General features: G+C 42.0%; 1 protein-coding gene and 1 pseudogene across 1 annotated transcript in view; one reads left to right on the forward strand and one right to left on the reverse strand.

Moving 5' to 3' along the window:
• The window catches only part of uhmk1 (U2AF homology motif (UHM) kinase 1), a 33,789-nt gene extending 20,109 nt beyond the window's left edge, over window positions 1-13,680 (forward strand). The window contains exon 11 of the mRNA XM_015962269.3: window positions 13,341-13,680. Within this exon, the coding sequence (XP_015817755.2) occupies window positions 13,341-13,450 (110 nt within the window). The 3' untranslated portion in view covers window positions 13,451-13,680. The remainder of the gene's footprint in view (window positions 1-13,340) is intronic.
• A 4,852-nt stretch (window positions 13,681-18,532) lies between these two features.
• On the reverse strand, window positions 18,533-23,169 carry LOC107387431 (meprin A subunit beta-like; annotated as a pseudogene).
• Between the last annotated feature and the right edge of the window lie 3,671 nt (window positions 23,170-26,840).

The raw sequence follows: 26,840 nt of genomic DNA on the forward strand, positions 1-26,840 counted from the left end.
GTTTGGTGCCTAGTACCACTGAAACTGTGTGAAAATATAGCATTTTTTACAAGTTTGTGTTCTGTTGCATTTGAGTTTTTATGGCTTGAATTATTTTCTTACTAACAGCTCATAGTTTATAAGTATTGCAGTTGAGTATGACTGTTTTTCACAAGTGTTGGTCTTCACAAAGTTTATAGCTTCTGTGTTTAAAAGTCATTTTTGTTGTTTCTATGGTTACCACTGAGCAACATCTCATGCATTTCTGAGGACAAGTTGGTGCAAACTGTGAACATTTGCACTGTTTGTCTTTTTTCCTTGTATCTCTATAGTTCACACTGACTGATAACCAGTTTCTGGGTTAGGGTTAGGGCAAGGATGGGGATAAGGGGAAGGTTAAATGGCAAGCGGTTAGATGTTAAATGTCGGTTAACTGTGCATTCTACCGCGGGCGTCGGAAACCGATGCTCTGGCACAGCACGTCGCCTCCCGATGCGTTGGGACTCTCAACACGTCAAACAAACGCTTGGTCACCTAGCTTCATTTTTCGTCGCTTCAGGTGTGAGAATGTGTTGCTTTGATGGAGGTACTGAAAAAGGGGCAGCAACCACAAACCTGTTACTCGTGGAAATGGCTTGAAGACTTGGATGGGGTGACGGTGGCTCAGGAGTTAAGTGCTCGCCCCATAATCAGAAGGTTGTGGGTTTGAGCCCCGCTCAGTTTGTCACTGACATTGTGGCCCTGGGCAAGGCCGGTGGCGTCAGTGCTCGGCGGCCTTGCCTCTGTCAGTGCGCTCCAGGGCAGCTATGTTGTATCTCATCAACACCAGGGTGTGAATGGGTGAATGACTGATTGTGTTGTAAAGTGCCTTGGGGGGTTCCAGGACTCTAAAAGGCACTATATCAAACACAGGCCATTTACTTGCTGTGTTGAGTAGGTACTTGTTGAAAACTTCTTTACGAACGCCCTAAAGCAGTCTTCACAAATGGAGTGGAATTGGTGTTTGAAGAGCAAGCCGCCCCCCACCAGAGTTTTACTCCACCCACATGAACTGACTGAGTAAAATGCACCAAAAGGAGGCGTTGCCTGGTGAACAAGATGGCAGCATTGCGGCAGTGACTGGTAGTCTAACAAACACACACAGGCAGAGACACAGAAGCACGATCCTTGTTGACCTTTAACTTGAAAGGTCAAGGTCACATTTATTTCTAAAGCACACTTATTATTGCTTCCGCAACCCAAAGTGCTGTACAACACAGAAGATAAAATCGCAAACAAGTATAACTAAAAACCATAAAACCATAAAAATCAGCAAGTTAGGATAAAAACAACATTACATCACACAATTATAAAATCAATAAAAAATGAGAAAGAACGACGATGACAAAATAAAATCATCCTACATAAAAGCCAGGTTGAATAGATGAGTTTTAAGCAAGGACTTAAAGACATCCAGACTTTGTGAGGTCCTGATCTGCAGAGGAAGACTGTTCCAGAGTGTAGGACCGGCCACAGAAAAAGCCCCATCTCCCCTCGTCTTTAGGCGAGCCTGTGGAACTGATGATAAAAACTGTGAACCCGACTGCAAATTTCTGGCAGGAGTGTAGGGTGACAATAAATCATCTAGATAAGGAGGGGCCAGACCATAAAGTGATTTATAAACAAAAAGCAACAATTTAAACAGAATCCTGTAATGCACTGGCAGCCAGTGAAGGGAAGCAAGCACTGGAGAGATGTGAGCATGCTTCCTTGTACCTGTTAAAAGGCGGGCTGCTGCATTTTGAACCAGTTGCAAACGGTTTAAGGAGGAATGCCCTAATCCATAGTACAGGGAATTGCAGTAATCTAGTCGACAGGAGACAAAGAGATGAATAACATGTTCAAAGACAGTTTCCGGCAAATGGCACTTAACCTTTGCACGTTGCCTCAAGTGATAAAAACCAGACTGGACCACTGCACTTATCTGTCTGTCCAGTTTAAACAAACCATAAAAAACACAGGTTTTTCTCATAAGGCTTTACAAAATCCGAGGGCGCTACACTGATGGTCTTTTGTAGAATATTTATATTTTAAAATAAAACATCCTGTAACGCCAAAATAACGAGCACACATGTCTACAGGACTATTAGGCACTTGTTTATACAGTTTTTCACTAACAAAGTTGATTTAGGGTGACTTGCTATTTAAAAGATTGAGTTAATTTTAGGCCAAAGAATGACTTTACAAATATTGATAATTCATCTGATCACATTTTAGAATAATCTGGAGTTTATGGGCGCTGACAACAAACTTTTTGATTAGTATTTGTGTCATTCTCTAACTTTTGGCCACAGCTCTGTATTCATATCTATTCACTTAGCTCTGTTAATGTCAGGTTTATACTCTTACTTTTTCAGTAATATCCAGTCATGTTCCTAAATCTTAGAACACTTTGGGTTGAGACAATTCATGACACAGATGAGGAGATATAAACTTGTGCATGGATGGTTTCTGCACAGCCGTGCAGTGCTAAGCCACAGCAAAAAACAGAGTTTACCTGATTGTCCCAATTCTGACTCTTCATAAACATATCAGCTGGTTCTAATGGGAGGATGTAGAACATTTCCATAACCACTTTACATTAATATAAACATCGTTGTATTTCGTTTTAACCTGATTACATCACCTGATTGTTACTGTGAGTTGCTTGACCCAAATGTAGTTCTTCCAACTCTACTCTTTGCTTAAATGTCAAAGTTCATTGCTGAATGACAGGAGGATGGACAAAGAACTTCTTAATGCTTTAAAATGGCTCATACAATGACCTTATTTAATATGCAGATGTTTGGACATGTTAAGTTACTTAGCCCAGTTTTTAGCTTTAATCGTGTACTTCCTGCTTCTGTAATGCACTTGTAGGCAGTACAGCTTCACAAATTCAGTTTCATTGATGAAACCCAAGAACAAAGAACTAAAGATGAACGGCTGCTTCCGGGTTTCTACATTACCCCAACCATGAGAGTCTTCCAGCATCTGCACGCATGAATAATGCTGTTGTTGTACACCTGACTGCTACAGGTGACCCCGTCAAGCACAAAATTGCATGAATAAAATTTATTTTTCTTCAGATTTGTATTAGTTGAAAATCATGTTTTTATTTATTTTCATATTTGTTCTCCCTGAAACTCCTGTAGAGCACAGGGTATCCGCGGGTCCTTAAGAAGTCTTAAATTTGCTTTTCCAAATTTAAGGCCTTAAAAATCCTTTAAAATGGCAAATAATCTGTAACCCAGAAGCTAGAACCTTAATGAGGTATTAACTAATTGGCTTACTAATATGATCCATCCTCAATTTAGATAAAATATAAAATATAAATTAAGGAAATTAACAATACTAATTAATAGATATCTAATTAACTAATAGATAATTTCATAATGAATTATTGGAAGGGTGAATAACTAAAATAACGAGTTTAATATTAAACATCGGTTAAAACAAGAATCTTGAACATCCCTAACAGAAACAGAAGAGGAAAGCTGTATACTATTGGTCCAGGTGGGAATCTGAAATTTCATTGGCTGAGAGAAATAAGTCCCGCCTCCGCGAAATAAAACCGTGCGACGCAGCTGAGCGAGAGGAGAGACAAACGGCTGTGCAGCACGCAGATACAGAAAGCAAAGACTGAGCGGTTAGAGAGAGAGAGAGAGAGAAAAAAAAAACAACGGTCGAGGCCGTGAAGAACCCTGATTTGGGTGCCGCATAGATAGAGGGAGAGGCGGACTTGACTCCTTCTAATAAGAGCTAGGAACTTGGAACCAACGCGGTGAGTAAAGAAAAAAGAAGAGAAAAAGCTAACGATGCAACTTAAAAAAAAAAGGAAACTTAAATAGCTTATCAAATTAATTCCATTCTTATAGATTTGTGTGGAGACGACAGAGTGAACCAATCCTCTGTAGGAGGGAACCGTTGGAGCGCGTTGGTGAGTGAATGAGATTAAATTCAGTAAATTATTAAATTCAAAAAGCTAATTACAGCAACCGAGGTGACAGCAGTGGGCTGCTAGACGTTAGATCCCAGGAGTTAACATCTCAAACTACCAGTTAACGGTGGTAGGGCATATAGGAGTTAACGGCTCAAACCGCCAGTTAACGGCGGTAGGGCATATGGGATTCCCAGGAGTTAACGGCTCAAACCGCCAGTTAATGGTGGTACGGCCTAGATGTACAAGGTCCTCAGGGGCGTTATAGCTAACGCCATAGAATTAGCAATGCGTCCCTTAACCAAACATTTAATAATAAAAAAAATAGATAAATAAAAATAAATAAAAGCTAACTGATTAGGGAGGAATTATTTTACAAAGGTGGACCAAAGGACCAGAATTTATATTTTGTTGAATTTTGTTATAGAACATTTTATTTATTTATTTATTTATTTATTTATTGTGTTACAGATATACAAGGTGTCACAATGCTGTATAGAAACACAACTAAATGTATCCTTGTTGTCATGAATGTATTTCTTGTTGAATAGTGTAGAGTAATAGAATCTAACTGAGCCTATTGAGCTGAACAATTGTTGTCATATGTAATTATATTTCCAGAGCTACTGAGAATTATTTTAATAGACAATCAAATTGATGTTATGTTAGTTGAACTGTGAACCCAAACATGATTGGCTATGCCAATAGAGTGAAGCATTTGTTTAAGTCTGTAAGACTTTATGCTGTGATGTGACGAGAAGGGTCGATGCCAACTCGCTAACAGTCCTGTTGTTTACAGGCTGGGTTTTTTTTTTTCCTTGGGTTTGATCCCGACTCCTATGATCACTCACTTGGAACGAGAACTGGATTTCTTCCTGACGAGGGAGATGGCGAGCCTTAACCACTGAACGAACCAGGACATCTCAAGTAACTGAAGAGCAGACTGCTCTCTTCTGTGAACAATCTCAACGGTGCGGTAGGAAAAAATCGCACCACCGGACTCTGACTTTCACCCCAAGCGTGGGGATTTGACTTGACGCCGGCTGACTTGTGACTCATATGATCAAATCTCATACCGAGCATTTTACTATTGTCGATTGTTTTCATCTGTTTTTGTGTGTTATCTTTATGTGTTATATTTCCCATTATTATTAAAATTTAGTATATAAACCGTTTCATGCTATACCCGTGACTCCAGTCATTCTTAAACAACCTCCAATTCTCCCCGAACCTAATTATTGGCCCATTTGTTTATTTTTTCTTTTAATTATCTTATTGTATCCTGTAATCCGGTTACATAAAACTTGGCGAGCCAGCCAGGAGAATTGTAGAGTTGTTACCTTAGCTAACCATTGACTGACATCATAAGAGTGCCTGGAGGTCACAGTGGTTTGCCATTTTGGCATTATTGGTACTTTTGAGTGTTTTAAAATGGAAGTTGTGAAAACAGAAAAGGTCAAAGTTTCAAATGCTGTTTTAATCAGTGGGTTAACTGATACAGACCTTGATAACGAAGTCTTTGGGTTTATGGAAGGATTCGGACCAGTTAACAGGCGCATTAAGTTACCAAACTGTGATCAGATTATTGTGGAGTTTCAACATGAAGCCACTGTTAAGGAATTAAAGAAACAATGTTTACCCTATGACAAACCTTGTACTAGGAACCCAGATGTTTTCTTTCATATTCAAGACCTAGCCAGCGCGTACAGTCTAGAAACTAGCACATCTGCCACTGATGCCTATCTGTCAGAGCTCAGGGACATAGCTGCGCGTAGCAATCAATCATTTAAAGACCTTCTAATGGAGGAACTGGCAAAAATTGGGGAATCTTTAGGAAGGGATACCCATGCATCTGAACCAGTCACTGAACCAGAGCCAATGCTCCATAGTGACCAAGTTACATATTCCCTGCCTTTAACACCAGAAGTTAACTATATGAACAACTCAAAGGACAATTGTCCACCTACAGAGACTGGAAAACAAAACCCTTGCATTCCACCAAATCTTTTAAACACACCTGAGGTTCAGCGAGTTATTGTGGAACACATTGTTAAAAGCAGTGAGGTTATCCCTCCGCCTACTTCACAATACAGACTAAAACCGTTCTCAGGGCGAGTTCCACACCCTTCTTTTGAAACTGACTATGATACTTGGCGTAGTAGTGTAGTGTTATGCATAAATGATCCTTCACTCACCAAGTCCCAAATTGTACGAAGAATCGTGGAGAGTCTGTCAGCCCCAGCAGCGAGCATCGTTAAAGCTCTTAGTCCAAAATCCGACCCGGAAACGTACCTTGAACATCTCGATTCAGCTTACGCAGCTGTCGAAGACGGCGACGAGCTCTTTGCTCGCTTCTTAAACACAAACCAGGACAGTGGTGAAAAACCTTCCGATTACTTTCAGAGGTTATACACCTTGTTAAACCTAGTTATTCAGAGGAATGGAATTTCCTCCAGTGACGCCGACCAGCAGCTGCTCAAGCAGTTTTGCAGAGGCTGTTGGGACAGCTCGCTGATTTCAAACCTGCAACTCGAACAAAAGAAAGACAACCCGCCTCATTTTACAGCACTTCTCCTCAAACTGCGCACTGAAGAAGACAAACAGGCTACTAAAGCAGCACGCATGAAACAACACTTAGGGGCACAACGAACTAGAGTGTATTCAAATGTGCAAACAACATGCTCTCAGAGTAAAAACACTTGTGAACTGGAAATAGATGATAACTGTGATGACTTACGCAAACAAATCGCTGAGCTCAGGAGCCAAATTGCACAGCTTAAGGTTAACAACACAGATAAAAAGGCAAAGAAAACTCAAAAAGAGTCAAAACCCCGTGTGGGGACTAAAATTCCAGATGAGCCCAAACAGATTCAGCAGATAACAGCAGTGGTGCCCAGACCAAAGCCTGGATACTGTTTTAAGTGCGGAGAAGATGGGCACATAGCTTCTAGCTGTAGCAACGAGCCAAATCCAGCACTAGTTGCAACTAAAAGACTTGCTCTTAGACAGAAGCAGCGCGAGTGGGAGATGTCAAAGCCAATTGCTCAGTCTCCTCCTTTAAACCGGTAGAAGCTCCTATCGTGGGACAGATAGGTGCTAAAGTAGAACCAAGTCCCTCTAAGGAAAGGACAGAGAGACTTTTTTGCAAGCCAGTTCATGCTCATTCAGTGCCAAAACTTCCCAAAAGATTAGTGGGTGGGCGATGCACAGCTACAGTCTCAGTTAACAGTGTTGAATGTAATTGTTTACTGGATTCAGGGTCCCAGGTAACCACCATTGCCAATTCTTTTTACCAAGAACACTTACCTGACCTCTCAATTAAACCCATCAGTAATCTGTTAGAAGTTGAGGGCGCAAACGGTCAAGCAGTTCCTTATTTAGGATACATAGAGATAAGTGTCACATTTCCAAAAGAGCTCGATCAGTCTGGACTTGAGTTACCTACCCTTGCGTTAGTGGTTCCGGATATAAGCTCAAACTCTGATACACCACTACTCATTGGCACAAACACACTCGATCCTTTGTATGAGCAATTGTCTGCAAATAACTTACCTGATTCCAAGGCACTCTCTTATGGGTATCAACACGTGCTAAAAGCCTTAGCAGTCAGAAAAAAACAAAGCAAAGATGGACGAGTTGGTGTGGTGAAGCTTCGAGGGAGAACCCAAGAAGTTCTCCCTGCAAATAAAAAACTGTTACTAGAAGGGTTTATGCAACCCAGCCAAAACAAGCATGAGCCTTATGCACTCATTGAACAACCCACCAATGGTTCTCTACCAGGGGGTATAATTGTAGACTGTTGCCTCATTTCCTTACCTTCACATGGTCCATACAAAGTACCTGTTGTACTAAGAAACGAAACTAACCATGACATCACATTACCCACTAACTGTGTGATCGCTGAGTTAGTTAAAGCCGATCGTGTTATGCCATATCCAGAACCTGACAAAAGTGATCAGAAAGTACTTGCGGCGTGTAGTTCGCAGCAACAGACTTCACCTTCAAACCCTCCTCTCAGTTTTGACTTCGGTACTTCGCCCTTGTCCGAAGAATGGAAAGGGAGGATCACCAACAAACTTAACACTTACTCCGATGTGTTTTCGCACCACGATCTTGATTTTGGTCATACACAACAGATAAGACATCACATCAACTTAAAAGACGAGACCCCATTCAAACAGAAATCTCGGCCGATCCATCCACATGATTATGAAGCCGTGAGAAAACATTTGGAAGCCCTCTTGGAAACCGGTATAATAAGAGAGTCGGAGTCTCCATTTGCCTCACCAATAGTGGTAGTTCGGAAAAAGAATGGTGAGGTACGTCTATGTATAGACTATAGAAAGCTTAATCTGCAAACCATTCGCGACGCATATGCCCTGCCTAACTTGGAGGAGTCCTTTTCTGCTCTCGCTGGATCACAGTGGTTTTCTGTGATGGACCTCAAGTCAGGTTACTATCAAATAGAGATGTGTGAAAAGGATAAACCTAAAACTGCTTTTGTTTGCCCGTTTGGGTTTTATGAATTTAACCGTATGCCACAAGGAATAACAAATGCTCCAAGCACTTTCCAACGGGTTATGGAAAAGTGTATGAAGGACATTAATCTGAAGGAAGTGTTAGTTTTCCTAGACGACTTGATCGTCTTTTCCAACTCCTTGGAAGAACACGAAACCAGACTTTCTCACGTTCTTGAACGGCTTAGAGAATACGGACTCAAGCTATCACCAGATAAGTGTCGTTTTTTCCAGACATCTGTGCGTTATCTTGGACATATAGTATCTCGAGATGGCATAAAAACCGATCCAGATAAGGTGGAAGCACTCAAAACATGGCCGAAGCCTCAGACTTTGAAGGAACTCCAATCTTTCTTAGGATTTACCGGTTATTACCGACGCTTCGTTAAAGATTACTCAAATATTGTCAAGCCACTAACATCTCTCACGGCTGGTTATCCACCCAAACGGAAAAACTTTAAAACACCACCATGTAGATCAAAGTACTTGAACCCCAAAGAACCCTTTGGGAATCGTTGGAGCCAAGACTGTGAGAAGTCCTTTCAAACTATTATTGAAAAACTTACCACTTCGCCAGTTCTTGGCTACGCTGACGCAAAACTCCCATATCTAGTACACACAGATGCTAGTACGACCGGACTCGGTGCAGCGCTATACCAAGTGCAAAACGGTGTCACACAGGTAATCGCTTATGCAAGTCGCGGTTTAAGCTCTAGTGAAACTAGGTACCCTGCGCACAAGTTGGAGTTTCTAGCCTTAAAGTGGGCCATAACAGATAAGTTTCATGACTATTTGTATGGGAACACATTCACTGTCATTACTGATAATAATCCGTTAACTTACCTCTTAACAACGGCAAAACTCGATGCAACGAGCTATCGTTGGCTAGCTGCGTTGTCCACCTATAATTTTGACATCAGATACCGTGCAGGTACACAGAACGTTGACGCGGATGGCCTGTCTAGGAGGCTGCATGATAAACCTGAAGACAACTCAAAATTCACTGAGGAATGCCAACGACTAGATGAGTTCCGATCTCATCTTTTATCCTCTGTCAAAGAAGTCGAGCTTCAACTTCAAGCCGAAGCAGTGAAGGCAACATGCCAAAAGCACATGGTCTTGGATGAGACTGATTCTCCTTGTGGTTTAGTTCAGTCACTTGCCATGTCTGCAGCGGCCATTCCAGACCTATTCCAGTTGGAAGACAATAGTGACAGTTTCTTTGCTGTGCCCAAGTATAACCATGCTGACCTTGTCTCCTTGCAGAGGAAAGATCCAACCATTGGCCGAGTCATTCAGCTGCTTATGACTGACAATAAACCGCCAACTGATACTATTGCAGAACCCCCGGTGGTTCTTAACCTTTTGAGAGAGTGGAAACGGTTTGAGTTTCAAAATGATTTACTGTACCGGAGACGCCAATTAGGACCAGAGACATCATTGCAGTTAGTCTTGCCTGATTCATTACGTTCAACAGTCATGCAAAGCCTACATGATGATATGGGGCATCTTGGGGTTGAACGTACGACAGATCTCATTCGGTCCCGTTTTTACTGGCCAAGAATGGCTAGTGATATCGAAATCAAAGTTAAAACTTGCGAAAGATGTATCCGTCGGAAGGCCCTCCCTGACAAAGCTGCTCCAATGGTGAGTATTACCACCACCAGACCTATGGAGTTAGTTTGCATGGATTTTCTCTCCATAGAACCAGACAGTAAGAACACCAAAGATGTCTTAGTGATTACAGACCATTTTACAAAGTATGCAGTGTCCATCCCAACCAAAGATCAGAAAGCCACCACCGTCGCGAAGAACCTGTGGGAACATTTTTTAGTCCACTACGGGTTTCCTGAGCGTCTTCATAGTGATCAGGGACGGGATTTCGAATCACGTACAATCAAGGAACTTTGTTCTTTACTTGGTATCCGTAAAGTCAGAACGAGCCCTTATCACCCTCGTGGCAACCCCGTTGAACGGTACAATCGTACATTACTCAGCATGTTGGGAACTTTACAAGCCACTGAGAAACATCACTGGCGCGATTTTGTAAAACCACTTACTCACTCGTACAATTGTACAAAAAATGACGTGACGGGATACTCTCCCTACGAGCTAATGTTCGGTAGGCAGCCTCGGTTGCCTATAGATATTGCCTTTGGGTTACCGCATTTGAACAAGCCCTCTATAACTCATTCTCAGTATGTTAAAGAACTGAAGAGTCATCTGGAACAGAGTTATGACATTGTCATAAAAAACTCTCAAAAAACAGCGAGGAAGAACAAAGAACGGTTCGACAGAAACATTCGTGAGTCCACACTAGGTGTGGGAGATCGTGTTTTAGTCCGAAATCTTCGCTTAAGAGAAAAGCATAAATTAGCAGACAAATGGGAGCAAACAGTGTATATAGTTCTCAAACAGATGGAAAACTTGCCAGTATACACTGTAAAACCAGAGAACGGAGAAGGACCCAACAGAACACTCCACAGAGATCTTTTACTGCCTTGTGGTTTTCTCTCTTCATTAGAAAATGAAACAGAACGCGTTACGAAACCTAGCAGACCTCATACAAGACAGAGTTCAGCCTTAGAACCTGACCCAGATGAGCCACTTGACGAAGAGGTAGATGAGTTTTATTACTCTGATCTTCCACAAGTGCTAAACCGACCATCCTATCAAATAGCGGTCACCTTGCCAAATAGGGAACTCATAGCAGATTCAGGACCGGTAAATAATATTCAACAACAAAACACACTATCCTTACACACAGGGGATCGCAAGGAACCAACCTTAGCTGGTAAGGAAAATGCTGAATTGTCCTTACTTGACAAAGGCATCAACACCGAAACATTCTTACCTGACAGAATGAGTGAAACTGCGACATTCTTACCTGAAAGAGTGAAAGAAGCAGCAACATACTTACCTGAAAAAACGAAAAAAACCAAAGTATACTTACCTGACGTAGAAACGGGGGATGAAACTAACACAAACCTACCTCAATTGGATGGTGTCCTAAAGTCGCAGCAACGTGATGTAAGTTTTGAACCCATCATACACGATCAGACACATACATCTGAAAAGACCAAAGTCTTAGAGAATAGCTCATCAGCTCTGTCGGAAACAGAGAGCTCACTTCGTCCTGTCTCAGTTGAGAATCAAACCGAAACGGATGAGCATGATACTGTGCAACCAGAGATGTATGTCAGGAGATCTGAACGAAGTAGTCAGCCTCCTCAAAGACTAACTTACTCTCAATTGGGCAATCCACTAGTGACCGTAGTTAGGTCCCTTTTCCAAGGACTTAATAAAGCTTTTATTGACTCTCTTACTCAAGAAGTTGTGTACCCCGTAGAAACAATGCACAGGGACGTGCATGATATTTAATGGGGGAGGATGTAACCCAGAAGCTAGAACCTTAATGAGGTATTAACTAATTGGCTTACTAATATGATCCATCCTCAATTTAGATAAAATATAAAATATAAATTAAGGAAATTAACAATACTAATTAATAGATATCTAATTAACTAATAGATAATTTCATAATGAATTATTGGAAGGGTGAATAACTAAAATAACGAGTTTAATATTAAACATCGGTTAAAACAAGAATCTTGAACATCCCTAACAGAAACAGAAGAGGAAAGCTGTATACTATTGGTCCAGGTGGGAATCTGAAATTTCATTGGCTGAGAGAAATAAGTCCCGCCTCCGCGAAATAAAACCGTGCGACGCAGCTGAGCGAGAGGAGAGACAAACGGCTGTGCAGCACGCAGATACAGAAAGCAAAGACTGAGCGGTTAGAGAGAGAGAGAGAGAGAAAAAAAAAACAACGGTCGAGGCCGTGAAGAACCCTGATTTGGGTGCCGCATAGATAGAGGGAGAGGCGGACTTGACTCCTTCTAATAAGAGCTAGGAACTTGGAACCAACGCGGTGAGTAAAGAAAAAAGAAGAGAAAAAGCTAACGATGCAACTTAAAAAAAAAAGGAAACTTAAATAGCTTATCAAATTAATTCCATTCTTATAGATTTGTGTGGAGACGACAGAGTGAACCAATCCTCTGTAGGAGGGAACCGTTGGAGCGCGTTGGTGAGTGAATGAGATTAAATTCAGTAAATTATTAAATTCAAAAAGCTAATTACAGCAACCGAGGTGACAGCAGTGGGCTGCTAGACGTTAGATCCCAGGAGTTAACATCTCAAACTACCAGTTAACGGTGGTAGGGCATATAGGAGTTAACGGCTCAAACCGCCAGTTAACGGCGGTAGGGCATATGGGATTCCCAGGAGTTAACGGCTCAAACCGCCAGTTAATGGTGGTACGGCCTAGATGTACAAGGTCCTCAGGGGCGTTATAGCTAACGCCATAGAATTAGCAATGCGTCCCTTAACCAAACATTTAATAATAAAAAAAATAGATAAATAAAAATAAATAAAAGCTAACTGATTAGGGAGGAATTATTTTACAAAGGTGGACCAAAGGACCAGAATTTATATTTTGTTGAATTTTGTTATAGAACATTTTATTTATTTATTTATTTATTTATTTATTGTGTTACAGATATACAAGGTGTCACAATGCTGTATAGAAACACAACTAAATGTATCCTTGTTGTCATGAATGTATTTCTTGTTGAATAGTGTAGAGTAATAGAATCTAACTGAGCCTATTGAGCTGAACAATTGTTGTCATATGTAATTATATTTCCAGAGCTACTGAGAATTATTTTAATAGACAATCAAATTGATGTTATGTTAGTTGAACTGTGAACCCAAACATGATTGGCTATGCCAATAGAGTGAAGCATTTGTTTAAGTCTGTAAGACTTTATGCTGTGATGTGACGAGAAGGGTCGATGCCAACTCGCTAACAGTCCTGTTGTTTACAGGCTGGGTTTTTTTTTTTTCCTTGGGTTTGATCCCGACTCCTATGATCACTCACTTGGAACGAGAACTGGATTTCTTCCTGACGAGGGAGATGGCGAGCCTTAACCACTGAACGAACCAGGACATCTCAAGTAACTGAAGAGCAGACTGCTCTCTTCTGTGAACAATCTCAACGGTGCGGTAGGAAAAAATCGCACCACCGGACTCTGACTTTCACCCCAAGCGTGGGGATTTGACTTGACGCCGGCTGACTTGTGACTCATATGATCAAATCTCATACCGAGCATTTTACTATTGTCGATTGTTTTCATCTGTTTTTGTGTGTTATCTTTATGTGTTATATTTCCCATTATTATTAAAATTTAGTATATAAACCGTTTCATGCTATACCCGTGACTCCAGTCATTCTTAAACAACCTCCAATTCTCCCCGAACCTAATTATTGGCCCATTTGTTTATTTTTTCTTTTAATTATCTTATTGTATCCTGTAATCCGGTTACAAATCCTTAAATACAGTTTCCAAAGGTCTTAAATTAAAGACCCAATAAACAAGATATTTTTATTTCTATGAAATTTTTGTGAATTTCTAGTTAGTGTTCAGCATTTTATGTGTATCATATTTGCGTATGCGGAACTGTACACATTCAGCTGGTTATGAAAGGGGGCTATTTTTAGATGAGCACATTAGCTGTTTAAGCTAGCGGGAGCTTGCGCCATGGGGAAGTGCAAGTTTAATGGTAAATGGATGGCTAATCCCACGTTCGCGACGTGGTTAGCACCGGTTTCATGCAATAGCTGGAAATTATAGGTTAAGTGAAATTTAAAAAATCGTTTAAATTTGGTCAAAGTGGACTTAAAAAAGGTCTTAAAATGTCTTAAATTTGGCTCCCTTAAACCTGTAGATACCCTGGAGCAGCAAGAGTGAAAACCTGAGTCTACACCTTCAGATTGTTACTTAGTACAGCTTTTCTTAGTTATTACTGATGATAAATAATAATAATAATAATAATATTGAGGCAGGAAGTCGGGGTGTGGCGTCTTATTTCTTTAAGGATGTTTTTTATGTCATTGCCTGGACTTGACAACTTCTCTTTGGATGATTTAAATTTAGTTTAGGTCATCTGTGCGCACGCTACTTTACAAGGATGAAGTACTGTTAGATGTCTGTGGACAGCGTTTACAAGCTGCAAGAGCTGTATGGTGGTGTGTGTGAGACATAGTGTTGTCCAGCAGATGCATGCAGTAATAATGTGTGTGTGTGTGTGTGTGTGTGTGTGCATGTGAATACTGAAGTCTGTACATCTGCTGATCTAAGGTATCAAGTGTTTCAGTTGTTTGATTCATCTTGAAAGTCTTTACTGAACATTTAGTTGCCACTGAAGTACAGACGTCTCCTTAAACTATTAAATATGAACATTTACCAGCTGTTTCAGTCTGCTCCCACGGGACTTACAACACTATAAGCTCACTGATGACACCAAGTGGGAACGCCTGGACATCAGTCCATAGGCCTTCTCTACTTTGATGAGTATTGAGAACATGTCGGTTGGAGGTTTTATTGTGTAAACATGTTGGCTGGAATTTAAAACCAGTAAGAATTGATCTGATTTTTGTGAAACGGAAAACCAAAGCAGCGCTAAACAGTAATTTATTTTGGGTTTGTGTATCCTACAATACATGTCTTCATAAGAGAGCACCAGCCTAAAGTTAATGTGATTGTCTCCCAAGCTTCACGCAGCTCGTGTGTTCTGCTACCGTTCAGATGAAACGAAAAGCAGCACGAGCTTTGAAGAGCTAGAAATATCTAACTAACTGAATTAGGAGTCACCCGAGTGAGAGGGAGAACATGCACACACACACATTTGTTTTGAGTCAAAACAACTCAAAACTGTTTCCAAATATTTAGAATGTAATAGACAGTCCTTGGGATAATCCTCCCTTTTTGTGGACATCTTCCTTCCTTCCTTATTTATTCCAGTTTGTTAAAAAATAAATTAGTCGTCTCCCTTCTTTGGATACTATCTGTATCTTGATGTGTCCCATAGGTACAAATATTCTGCCTCTTTGTTTTCAGTGGCGTGTCCAGATCTTTTAAAATGGGGTGGCCCAGGTGAGGCACAACTTTGTGCTTGGATGGCACCAATGGTTATGCTTTTTGTGTTTTACCCCCAAGCCTTTTGTGGACAATGAAAAGCCTATTTAAAAGTAAATTAGTGTGGTGGCACCTGGGGTGGCCAATCAGATTCCTAGGGTGGCATGTGCTACCCCAGGCCACTCCCTGGACACGCCCCTGTTTGTTTTGAAACAAAAAATGAAGCACAATGTGATAAAGTCACTGTATGACATATATACATGCTATGTGTGTAAAGCCGTGATGCCTTGCAGCTCTACGGTTGACAGAATCATGTTGAAGATCATCCCAATAAAACTTTCATTTGAACCGAACAATTTGTTGTCGTGTTTTAAGTTCTCAGAATGTGAAGCTCCAAATAAGGTGTTTAAATAATAGGAGCAGAAAGCAGCACGGCTTGTAAGATCTCGTAAATGTGATCTAAGGTTATGGAATAAGCTGCGTTGAAGAACTGTTTGCATCTTCTCACTTAAACAATTGGTCTGTTCATGTAACTTGAACAGGGTGTCTCTAGTGGTCGTAGTTAAAAGTACACTCATAAAAATATGTTTAGTATCTTCTCATCTTTGAGTTGTTTAAACTTAGATGTTTAGGAAAATGCAGTGATAGGTTTACATAAAAGACTCCAGACTAGACAGAGAGTTAAAGGTTTGACTCCTTTGGGGCTGCCCTTTGTCTCCGTTTCTGTTCATAACCTTTATGGACAGAATTTCTAGGTGCAGCCGTGGGGGGGAGGACCTCATCTCTGCTTTTTGCAGATGATGTAGTCCTCATCATCAAACCACAACCTTCAGCTCTTGATGGAGAGGTTCACTGAGGCCCTGTCCACACGTAGCCGGGGATCTGCCAAAACGTAGATATTTTTCTACGTTTTGGCCTGTCATCCACACGAAAACTGAGTTTTTTCACACGAAAACGGATCTTTTTAAAAACTCCGGCCAAAGTGAAGATCTGCGTTTTCTCCGTTTTGGGTGTCTGCGTGTGGACAGACAAAACCGGAGTTTTAAGGTCCGCAACGTCACTTTCCGCGACAAAAAATGCTGACATCACGTGTGCGACCTGTGTTTACACTAGCCGACAGCATGGATGCCCTCAGAGCTGCGCTCGCTTTATCAATTGTCCAAGCGCTTTTTGCTTGTTTGTTTTTGCAAGCGGAATTACTGCTCCTTGCGGAAGACCACAGACAAAGGACGAGGTTAAGAACGGGGGAAGTACTGCCGCCTACAGGTCTGGCATGTCCTTAACAACGTATTTATCCGGGTACGTGTGGACAGAGTTTTTTTTTTTAAAAACGAGGTGGTGTGGATGCAAGTTTTTGGAGGGGCGGATATTCGTTTAAAAAAAAAAACGGCTACGTGTGGACTAGGCCTGAGTGTGATGCAGCTGGGATGAAGATCAGCAGCTCTAAATTCAAAGTTATGGTTCTCGATTGAAAAAGTGTGGATTGCCTACTCCAGGTCAGAGGAGAGTTCCTACCAAAAGTGGAGGCATGTAAGTATTTTGGGGACTTGGTTATGAGTCAAGAATGGAAGGAAGGAGCAGGAGATCAAAAGGAGGATCAGGGCAGCATCTGTAGTGAACCAGTCTTAGTGGTTAAATGGGAATTAACTCTAAGCAAAGCTTGTGAGTTACTGGTCGATCTACCTCGCCATCCTCACCTGTGAGAAAACACTTTGTTAGTGAAGCTTCTCTGAATTTTTACAGTTTTCTTTTCAAACTGATGGCATTGATTTCACAGGGGAGAAGGATATCATTTTTGGAGATCGTTTTGAGAACATTTCCATGATATTTTACGCTTTAGAAAATGAACATTATCTTTGTTAGAGGTTCCAACACCAAACACAACAACAAAGGACCGCGAGGGGATCCCTGGGGTGTGCCTGTCCTCAGTTCAAGATAAACCCGTTGGTTTGTAGAGCTGCTCTGGAGTCATATAGTAAACCCATTTAATAAAGATTTTCCCAGAAACAAATACTTTTAAACTTTTACACACACACACACACACACACACACGTGAGTTTAATGAAATATTTACCAGCTGCATTACGATTGAGTGTAAAACCACCTGATCTGCCTGCATCTGGTTGGCCATTACTCAAGTTTTAAAACCATCAGGCCCTGCAGCTTTTCTATTTGGGTTTTCATTGTTACTCTTGTCACTAGCTGGTGCAGTCCAGATTTCATTTCTGATGTGGATAATTTAGTGAAGTCCAATCTTAAAATTGCTTCCTCACACCCCACTCTGTGTTCAGGTATTCCATAAACACCTCATTCATCTCTGCCAGATTAACTTTTAAAGCTCTTTCTGTTGATCTAATTGCTGAAAACAGGTGATTGTTTTCATTTGCCAACTTTTCCTCCTGATTAAAGATGGCCGTCTGAACAGGTTGATATTCTACGGTCTCTGATGGGATGAAGTTAAACCCGTGTTTCAGTTGTGTGAGAATTCTGAACTGTTCTGGATCAAATCTGTTTTTAATCAATTTCAGCTTTTTGAATGTTTCGTTTTAAGTCACATATGCTTTTTGTTAGTCTTTACTGAATGATCCCAAAAAATACCTGCAGATGGTGCTGTGGTTTATGACACTCAGTAGTTTAATGTCGACACAACTGCTGACAGGAGTCAGCTCCAGAGTAACTGAAGCCTGGTCAGAAAATAAAATATCTGCTGCTGGACTGGATACAACAATAATTTTGAGATGAGAAAAGCTTCTTGAGAACGTTTTATGTGGCTGAGAGGAAATTTTATTTTTCAAGTTTATTTTCCTCCACACATTTAAAACCCTAATAATGCAGCCCTAAGTTTTACTGCCAGCCAAGCTTTGAATTAGACCCACGACCAAATGAAAAGCCCCTCCGATAAATGGATTAGAATTCTCTGCAGGCTGCATCCTCACCTTCAGGTCAGCAGAAACCTTAAAGTTCTTTAAAATGTACACATTTCCTGGAGGGGTCTTCCTTTAGACGCCAACATAAGCCATAAGCTCACAAGCCTTGCAGCCCGACAGTGTCTGAATCCTCATATTCATGCATTTTATTTGTAGTGATGTTGCTATGTGAGGGACAAGCAGTCCAGAGAATGAACACGAACAGTGAGGTTACACTTAATGACTGTCTGATTAATCACTTGTTGAAAGCAGCTAGACTTGTGATCTGGAAGGTGAGTCATTGGACCTGTTCTTTACCATCCATCATGGAGTTGATTATGGAGTAGGTGATTCTCTGGTTGGATGCACCTGGAGCAGAAAAAGACAATGTCTAAGAACAGTGGTTCCTAACCTGGGGGTCCTGACCCCCACAAGGGGGCGCCAAAGCCTCTCAGTGGGTCGCCAGGACCTCTCCACTTTAAGGGGTTAAAACTTCATTTATTACTTGTTTATAGCCTACATTTTGCTCACATTTTTTTTCATGAGTGAAAAGTTTACTGATATTAGGACAGGAAATAATTAGTACAGAAAAATTAACACTTTTAAGAACATTTTGCTCAGCTCACTGTTTTATTTTCAAGTGTCAAAAGTTCATTAAAGATAGGACTGATTGATTAATCACAGCCTTTACAGTAAATAATCTAGTATAAACAGTAATATACACATTTAAGTACATTTTGCTCAGTGTATTTTTATGTGTCAAACGTTTATTGAAAGGAACGATTGATTTATCAGTGTTTACAAGAAACAATGTGTTCAGAAAAGTAATACAAACTGTCAAGCACATTATGCTCTGTTTGGTTTTGTTAATGACTTTGTTCTGTACTGGAGCCTACTATTACTGTTATCTATTGAATCAAAGCATATTAAAATGTGCTTGAACAATTTTATCATTTCTTAATATTGTTTGTACTGGAAGAGAGAAGGGGAGGGGGTCGTCAAAAATTTTACTGGTAAAAAAGGATTCCCTTGGGAAAAAGGTTGGGAACCACTGTCTTAGAGCTTACTCACGTGGGTCTTCAGACTCCGAAGCTCGGAGGGAGCTTAACAGATGGGGTTAGATCCGGGATGATTTGCGCAGAGGGTTTTCCTCATGCTCACCTCTATCAATCACGTATTTTCTGCAGGACTGTGCCCCCATCTCTCACCTGCAGTCTCCTCCTCCTCCTCCAGGCATTCCCTCCAATCAGCATGGTAATCAGCAGCATGGCTGCTGCTACAGATGCTCCTACAGCTGTGGGGAGGCTGACAGCTCCCTGTGGAGGTGACTGGTCTTCTGCCTTACCCAAACTGGAAACAGCAGGGACTGCAGAGTGGGGCAGTGGTTGGGGAGCCAGGAGTTGGGATTTGTCTAAAAAAAGAGCAGACCACCCTAACTGGTTATTGTGTTTTGTCCCATCAGTGCTTTTGTGTCTAATGCCCCTAATAATCCCCACCTTCCAGACTAAAGAGGAAATAAGCATAGTCTCCTTTCATGAAGTTTCTGGTCTTCAGCCTGTTCTGGGTGATGAAGCTACTTGTTCCAAAACCTGGACCTCGACAGTAGAAGCTGCCATCGGACGGAGTTACTTTAGATCCCACCTTCCTGGGGTCACCCCAGAAGTACTCCATGCCTGAAAACAAAAACAGGAAATGGGTAGGCACTGCAACCAAATGGAAATCCTGCTGCTACCCCAAAACTCTCCGATACCGTCGGAGGACTTTTTGTCAGGGTCGGTGGTCGCCATGCGGTGCAAATTCATTTGGTGTCTTGACGTCAGACTGCTGATCCATGAGGATCATGGTAACCTGTTGCCATGGACACGGCCACTTCATGTTGTGGTCATTGGGGCCAGAGGTAAGGTTGAAGTAGATGGCCAAGTGTCCAGGTCCGTTACTCAGTCCGTTTAAGTACACACCCGCCTAAATCAAATGGAAAAGATTTCAGAATTGTATAATTATTCACAGGTCAACATCATCAGTGTTTGTAATGATTCTGATGCTTTATCTTACACAGTTTTAACACAGTTTTCTTTCTAAAACTAGGTGCAACAACTTTTTGACAACTTTCTTGTTTATTATAATTGGTAATAAGACAGGGCCTATTGTTTCACCTGGAACGAGTACCCTGATGGTGACAGAAATCGTGGGCTGTACATTTTCTTCCCTGCTGGTGTTGTCGTGGATGTGCCAGATGTGCTGGGGGCACTTTGTGGAGGACAAGTTAATGTCATCCACTGAAAAGCCCCCCTTTGATGGACTCTTCCCCCGACTCCCTCAAAAAGCTCACGGACTTTCTTTGTCACATTTAGATTGGCATAACGAAGCTCCCGGGAGCTCCTTACTCCTCCTGCACAGAAAGCACAAGGATATTGACTAGGGTTGGATTACAGTTTTGAGTATTTAAGTGAGTTTTGTTCTCATCAGAAATGCTGTGGATAAGTTTCAGTTTACCACCGGGGTCAGGTGTGTTGTGCACTTTAACCCAAATACTTAAAACATCATCAGCTGCCCCGGTGTTGTGGAGGAAGAACTGCACACACTGCGGTCCAGGTTTGGGGTAAAACCACCGACTCTCAAGGAATGCACTCTCACTGGGTTCGAGGGAGGCAGTGCTGAGATGCACGAAGTAGCCTTTTCCTGAACAGAACCGGGACAAACAGGAACAAAATGAGTGTCAACCTTGTAACCTGACAGGATCAGCTGTGTGGACAGCTGTCTTGGAACATCTGGATCAAAACTTAACTGGAGTCTAATCGGGTAAAACCCAACAGCAGAATTTATTCTAGCTCAGAAACGATTTAACAGCAATTTCCTTTAAGGATCATAAACATTCTGAGTGCTTTATTATCAATACCCTGGTCTTGCCGTGTGTCTATTGGGCCATTCCCATCTGTACCGGGTCGGCCCGGGCCGGGTAGCCCCAGTCGGCCCCAGCCTGGCCCGGTTGATTCCACTCATCCTTGTCTTAAGCCCATGTGGGCTGATTCTACCCACCAATCAGAGGCTTGCTCTAATGGAAGGTGTGAATTTGCTGTCAGCAGTGGGTGTGTTGGCCCTGGTCGGCCTGAAGCAGACCCCCTCGAGAAGAGGGCTGAGAATGAGCCTTGGTTGGCCCGGAAAAATACCAGGCCACCCAGATATGTAAACAACCTACGCTACCCGGCCCGGGCCGACCCGGTACAGATGGGAATAGCCCATAAGCCTATGTATGCATGTCAGATCTCAGAATTGTGTGTACTGAAACTCTAATTTCCCTCTGGGATTAATAAAATATCTTTGAATTGAATCGAATAAATCAATTTATCTTTGACATTCAAGTATGTCAGCAATGTCCTGAAGCCTGTGTGTGTACTTTGTACAGGTAGCTGCTGTAAACCACCTCGTTTCCAGTCTCCAACACCAACAGAACCAGTGGTTAAAAGCCCCTTTTAGACCCAAAGTCACGACTCTGTAGGAGTCATTTTGTTATGGAGGCTCACCTTTACATTGTAGCGTAATGGTTTATGGCTCTTTTATTAAAGAGGAACCATTCTACATATTAATTTGAGATATTAATTTTAATAAATTAATAACCAAATTTTATAGAGATAAGAAGACTCAAAGGTTGTCTTCATCGATAAACTGACAATCATATCCGTGTGTCTGTGTTTCAGTTCAATGAAAAGACAAGTTTGAAATTTAAGAGTTTTAATTCTTCAATTTAAACTAACAATTTGAAATGACAATCATAGGAAAAATAATCAACATTGGCAACGTTGTTGGACAATCTTTAACAGTTGATATTTTAAGCTTGCACAAATAGACCTTGTGTTGGATGTGCTAAGATTGAGGATGATGGAATTATGAATGCGTGCATGCAGGTGTCTGAGATTGCTTCAGGGAGAGAAAAGGTGTCTGAGTGGAAAATGATGGTTTGAATTAAACTTAGTTCTTATTAGAAAAATTGCATCAGAACGCTATCTGTCGTGTTCTGCCTCACCGACTTGGGACCCCCTTTAGATCCGGACGTCACAGGAGGATGTTCGTCCAGGTGACACCTTGGCTGGCAGAGAAGACGAAGGTGTGCTGACGATCCAGTCCAGAGTTGACCTCGGTACACGTTGATGAAGCGTTTAGCAGATGCGCATTCTCAAGTTTAAATTACTCAGAAATCAAAAGACTCTGGGACGAGCCTGCGTTAGCGGTTGCATTTCAGCTATTCTGTCTGGCTTAACAGAAATAGCGCGGGGGGGGGGGGGGGAGAGCCGGCGGCTCCGTTCCCCGTTGGCGTTTGTTCAGCACGTCCGCTCTCTCTCATTGTCACTCTCAAACTGAATTGGCTTACCAAAACCCACTTCTCTTCCCAAAGCAAACTTGTGCGTCAGAGCAAATGTGTTTTGGGAGTTACTGTGAACCCAGACCTGTGTGAGCGAGTGTGAAGGTCATCCTAAACATCTCCAAACATTATTTAATTAATTATACTGATTCATTATAGTTCATTATGATTACCCAAAGCACAATAATAATTCATTTGATTAAAATACATTTATAATGAGTAAAGGGATAAAATGATTATTTAGCATTAATAAACAAAGGAATCATAAGACTCTTTTATTATGACTAGATTGTGTGAGAGTTCCTTCTTCTGGAGATGCAGGTGTTAGATGTTGTGGAACTGTGCAGACTTGCTGGCGGCTCAGGTCTTTATCTGTGGGTGAAAGTTGCTGGTGACCCAGCTTCGACCCAGCCGGGCAAATACAACCTTTGACACAGAAAAACCCATACTTCCTCACGCTACAACATTGACCCATGCGGGTGAAGTCAGTCTGAGGCCCTCTGCCCACTGAGCTATGCTGCTCCCACCTCACCTTGCTGGAACCTTGTGTCATCCCACAAATGTTTTCCTCCTCAAAATTACAGCTTTCCACAAAGGTGGAGGACCTCACTGTGGAAGCAAGGAAACAAATCACAGCTGCTTCAAAGAGACGGTGGCCCACATCTACGTGGCTGTTTGCATAACACCGATTCGACTCAGGAGACAAAACAAGTTTGATGTTTTAAAAGAATAATGATTGGAAGAAGAATTGATAAATAACAGATAATTAATCCAGAGTGAATGACCAATGAGGATGTGTTTTCCGTGACCTAAATAACCAGACTGTTAAATCCTTGATGTGACAATGGCCCAGGAGCCATGCTCCTCAGGTCTGTAAATTCTGGTTGTTAGGAGGGAAGGGTGGAAAAGTGAATTGTCATGAGTTTGCTGTTTTTCCCTCTGAGTCTATTTGCAGGTGGGCGTGTCGGAGAGCCTCAGCTGCTGCTGATTTCCCCATCAGCAAGGCCAGGGGATTTAAGGAGTGGCGTGTCCACACTCCAGCGCAGGTGATACTCTCACCTGGGTAGCTTCCAGCCTCGTCCTGAAACTGCACAATTTTTGCAATCTTGCTCTGCTTGTCCTGTTTAATCACCTGTCCTGCCCCCCCCCCCCCCCCCCCCCCCCCCCCCGATCTACTACCACGTCTCAACCTGAGTTCTCTTCTGTCCTGGAGTGTGTACCTCAGCCTCGCCACTCATTCTGCCCCGGTCATCTGCTCTCCGCCGTTCACCTGCTCTGGATATTCGTCAACCATATCCATCCAGCCTCAACCTAATTCTCCATCGACCAGACCTGACCTACCCTCTCCTCGCGTTCATCCTCTGTTCTGGCTCCGTAAGATCTCCCTTCCCTCTATTGTATCTGGTTCTCTCGTTCCTGGTTTAACCTCCGTGTGTTTGTTTCTATTTTTAGACCCCGATCCGGTTTCCGCTTCGTCTAAGTTCGCCCTTAGTTCCCGTTGGCTTTTTCCCAGCACCCGTTTGGAGCTGCGTCCTTTGTTGTTTTTTTTTTTTCCATTTAATAAAATCTAATTCTTATTTTCTTACCTCCTGCCTTGTGGTGATTCTTTCATGTGGGTCAGGAAGCTTCCTGCGATCATGACATGAATGTGTTTTGTTGCATGAGAAAATTCACCAATGTGAATAAAGTCAGCGCAACTAACTAAGCGTAAAACACCATTCAGCTGCTTTTTAAATCTGTACATAGGCAGTTCAGATTTACTGCATGACGTTTACTGGAACATGTTCTGTATCACACAGGTCGGGGGAGAATGTGTTACAACAGCCTAAATAAATGAATAACTTTAAGTCTTGCAGCTTTTCCTTGAGCATCAAAGCATCAAGGAAGAAGCTGGCCCTCAGATTTGTTGTACAGACCTGGGATCTGCTCAATCTTCTGCCTGAAGGAAGTAGGGTGAATAGATCTGGTTCTGCATCTGCTGGTGTTAACATCCTCTATGGGAGGCTGCTGCTGGTCATTTGTCAAGATGATCTAAATGCCCAAACATGCCATAATTAACCAAACTGCACCCCAAACCATGCAGATGCAGCTCCATAATTAAAGGTTGCTAAAATCTGTCTTGAACACTGAAAGCTAATTTTTACCTAGCAGAAGTTAAACAGGCCTATTGAACTTAGTTTGATGGATGTAAATCTCCCTAATGAAGTGGGATTTTTGAGTTTATGTAAATGAAGCTGCATGCATGCACGGTTATTTGTGGATTTGTTTCCTGGTAGAAAACTTGACAGAATTTGAACTTCAAACCATTTTGAATATCAGTGGTACAAAATCCCCCTTATGCCAACTGTAGGTATAAGTTGTTTTCACAGGCATGGTGGAATGACTCACTGCAGCTGTAGAGCGTGTTGAGTTTGGTTAGGTCGCTGGCACCAAACCCCATCCTCTGACCAATCACATTCATGAAGTGCGGGATCTTTGTAACGATGGTGGGCTAAGAGCCCACGCTGAAGGATGTGTTGCTTTAGAGCAGGGGTGTCAAACTCATTTTAGCTCAGGGGCCACATGGAGGGAAATCTAGTCCCAAGTGGGCCGGACCGGTAAATTAAAAACAACTTCAGATTGTTTTCTTTGTTTTAATACAATCAATATAAAACAAGGCTGGAGCCTGAGGACAGTGTATCCAAAATAGTACAAGTACAACACCTGAAGTGTACTTGAAAATTTGAAAAAAATAAAAATAAAAATCAATAAATATAAAAAAAACATTCCTTAGTGATTCAAAGAGCTTACACCATGATCACATGGCTAGATCAGTTTCATGCAGCACTTAAAATATATTTGACTCATTTTACTTTACATCTTTTAGCGTTCACCAGCACATCAACATCAGAAGTCACACCCTGAGTGGCGGCCAACTTCAGGATGTGATTCAAGTTCTTGTGTGAGCCTTGAGTGCAGCTTTGTTTTATTTATACTCATTACAGAGGAAACTTGCTCACAAAGATACGTTTATTTTCACTCTACATTGTAAAGTATGAAAATAAAGTTTACACAACCATCTCACGGGCCGGATTTAACCCGCTTCCTCACTTTCTGTTCATGCAAGTGATCCACTTACAGCAGACATCCACTCTGATGAGAGAAATGTCCACTTGTCCAGATCCTGATGTGTGACAGCTGTTCTAAGCCTGACCACTTGGGGGAAGCAGAGGCTTCTTCAGTAACCCGGTGACAATGAGTCATGGTAGTAGTTAGAACAGAGCTCTAAGGGGGTCACTGTGGAGCTACTAATGCAAACCAGCAGTACATTGGAGATGATGGATTCACATATCCTCAATAGTTTAGACCTCACAAACATATGCAGTGTTTTGGAACGGGGTTCACTTGGGGCTTAGAGTAATGTTCTATTTTAGAAATCCACCCCAGCGTATCTCAGAGGACTGGGAGACCCCCCCCCCCCCCTGTTTTAGTTACTATATGAGTGTTTCTCTAGCTGTGTGTGGAGCATGGGAATTAAGACCAAATATCTCAGATGGTGGCGTTAGAGGAGAATGTAGGTCATAGGCTGGATAGGAGGGTGGAAGAAGTGAAGTGAATGGATATAAAAATGGAGGGTGAGGGGGTGAGGTGGGGGCTGGAGAAGGACAAGGTGTCCAGCTACTCAGATTAACAGATGTGGTCAATATGACATGTAGAGCTGGGCCTGAGTGTTCAAATGTCTCCTGGAGACAAAACAAATCTGTCTGTTATTGGTATTCTCTCTCTCTCTCTCTCTCTCTCTCTCTCTCTCTCTCTCTCTCTCTCTCTTCTATCTGATGTATCATCCACTACTGCGGGATACTTGTCTCATTCCAGAAAGGTGACCTACTTACTAAATCTGCAGTAGTTGGAGAATAACTTAAGAGAAACTGCTTTCTGTCCCTTGCCTTGTGTGTGTGTGTGTGTGTGTGTGTGTGTGTGTGTGTGGGGGGGGGGGGGTGAGGGTGGGGGTGTAGAATGAGAGAGACAGAGAGAGAGAGAGAGAGAGAGAGACAGAGAGAGAGAGAGAGAGAGAGAGAGAGAGAGAGAGAGAGAGAGAGAGAGAGAGAGAGAGAGAGTGAAATAGGGATAATTATTGCATCACCAATGAAAGCATAGTGCTGCAGT

The sequence above is a fragment of the Nothobranchius furzeri genome, chromosome 16 (genome assembly GCF_043380555.1).
Source record: "Nothobranchius furzeri strain GRZ-AD chromosome 16, NfurGRZ-RIMD1, whole genome shotgun sequence".
NCBI classification, from domain to species: domain Eukaryota; kingdom Metazoa; phylum Chordata; class Actinopteri; order Cyprinodontiformes; family Nothobranchiidae; genus Nothobranchius; species Nothobranchius furzeri.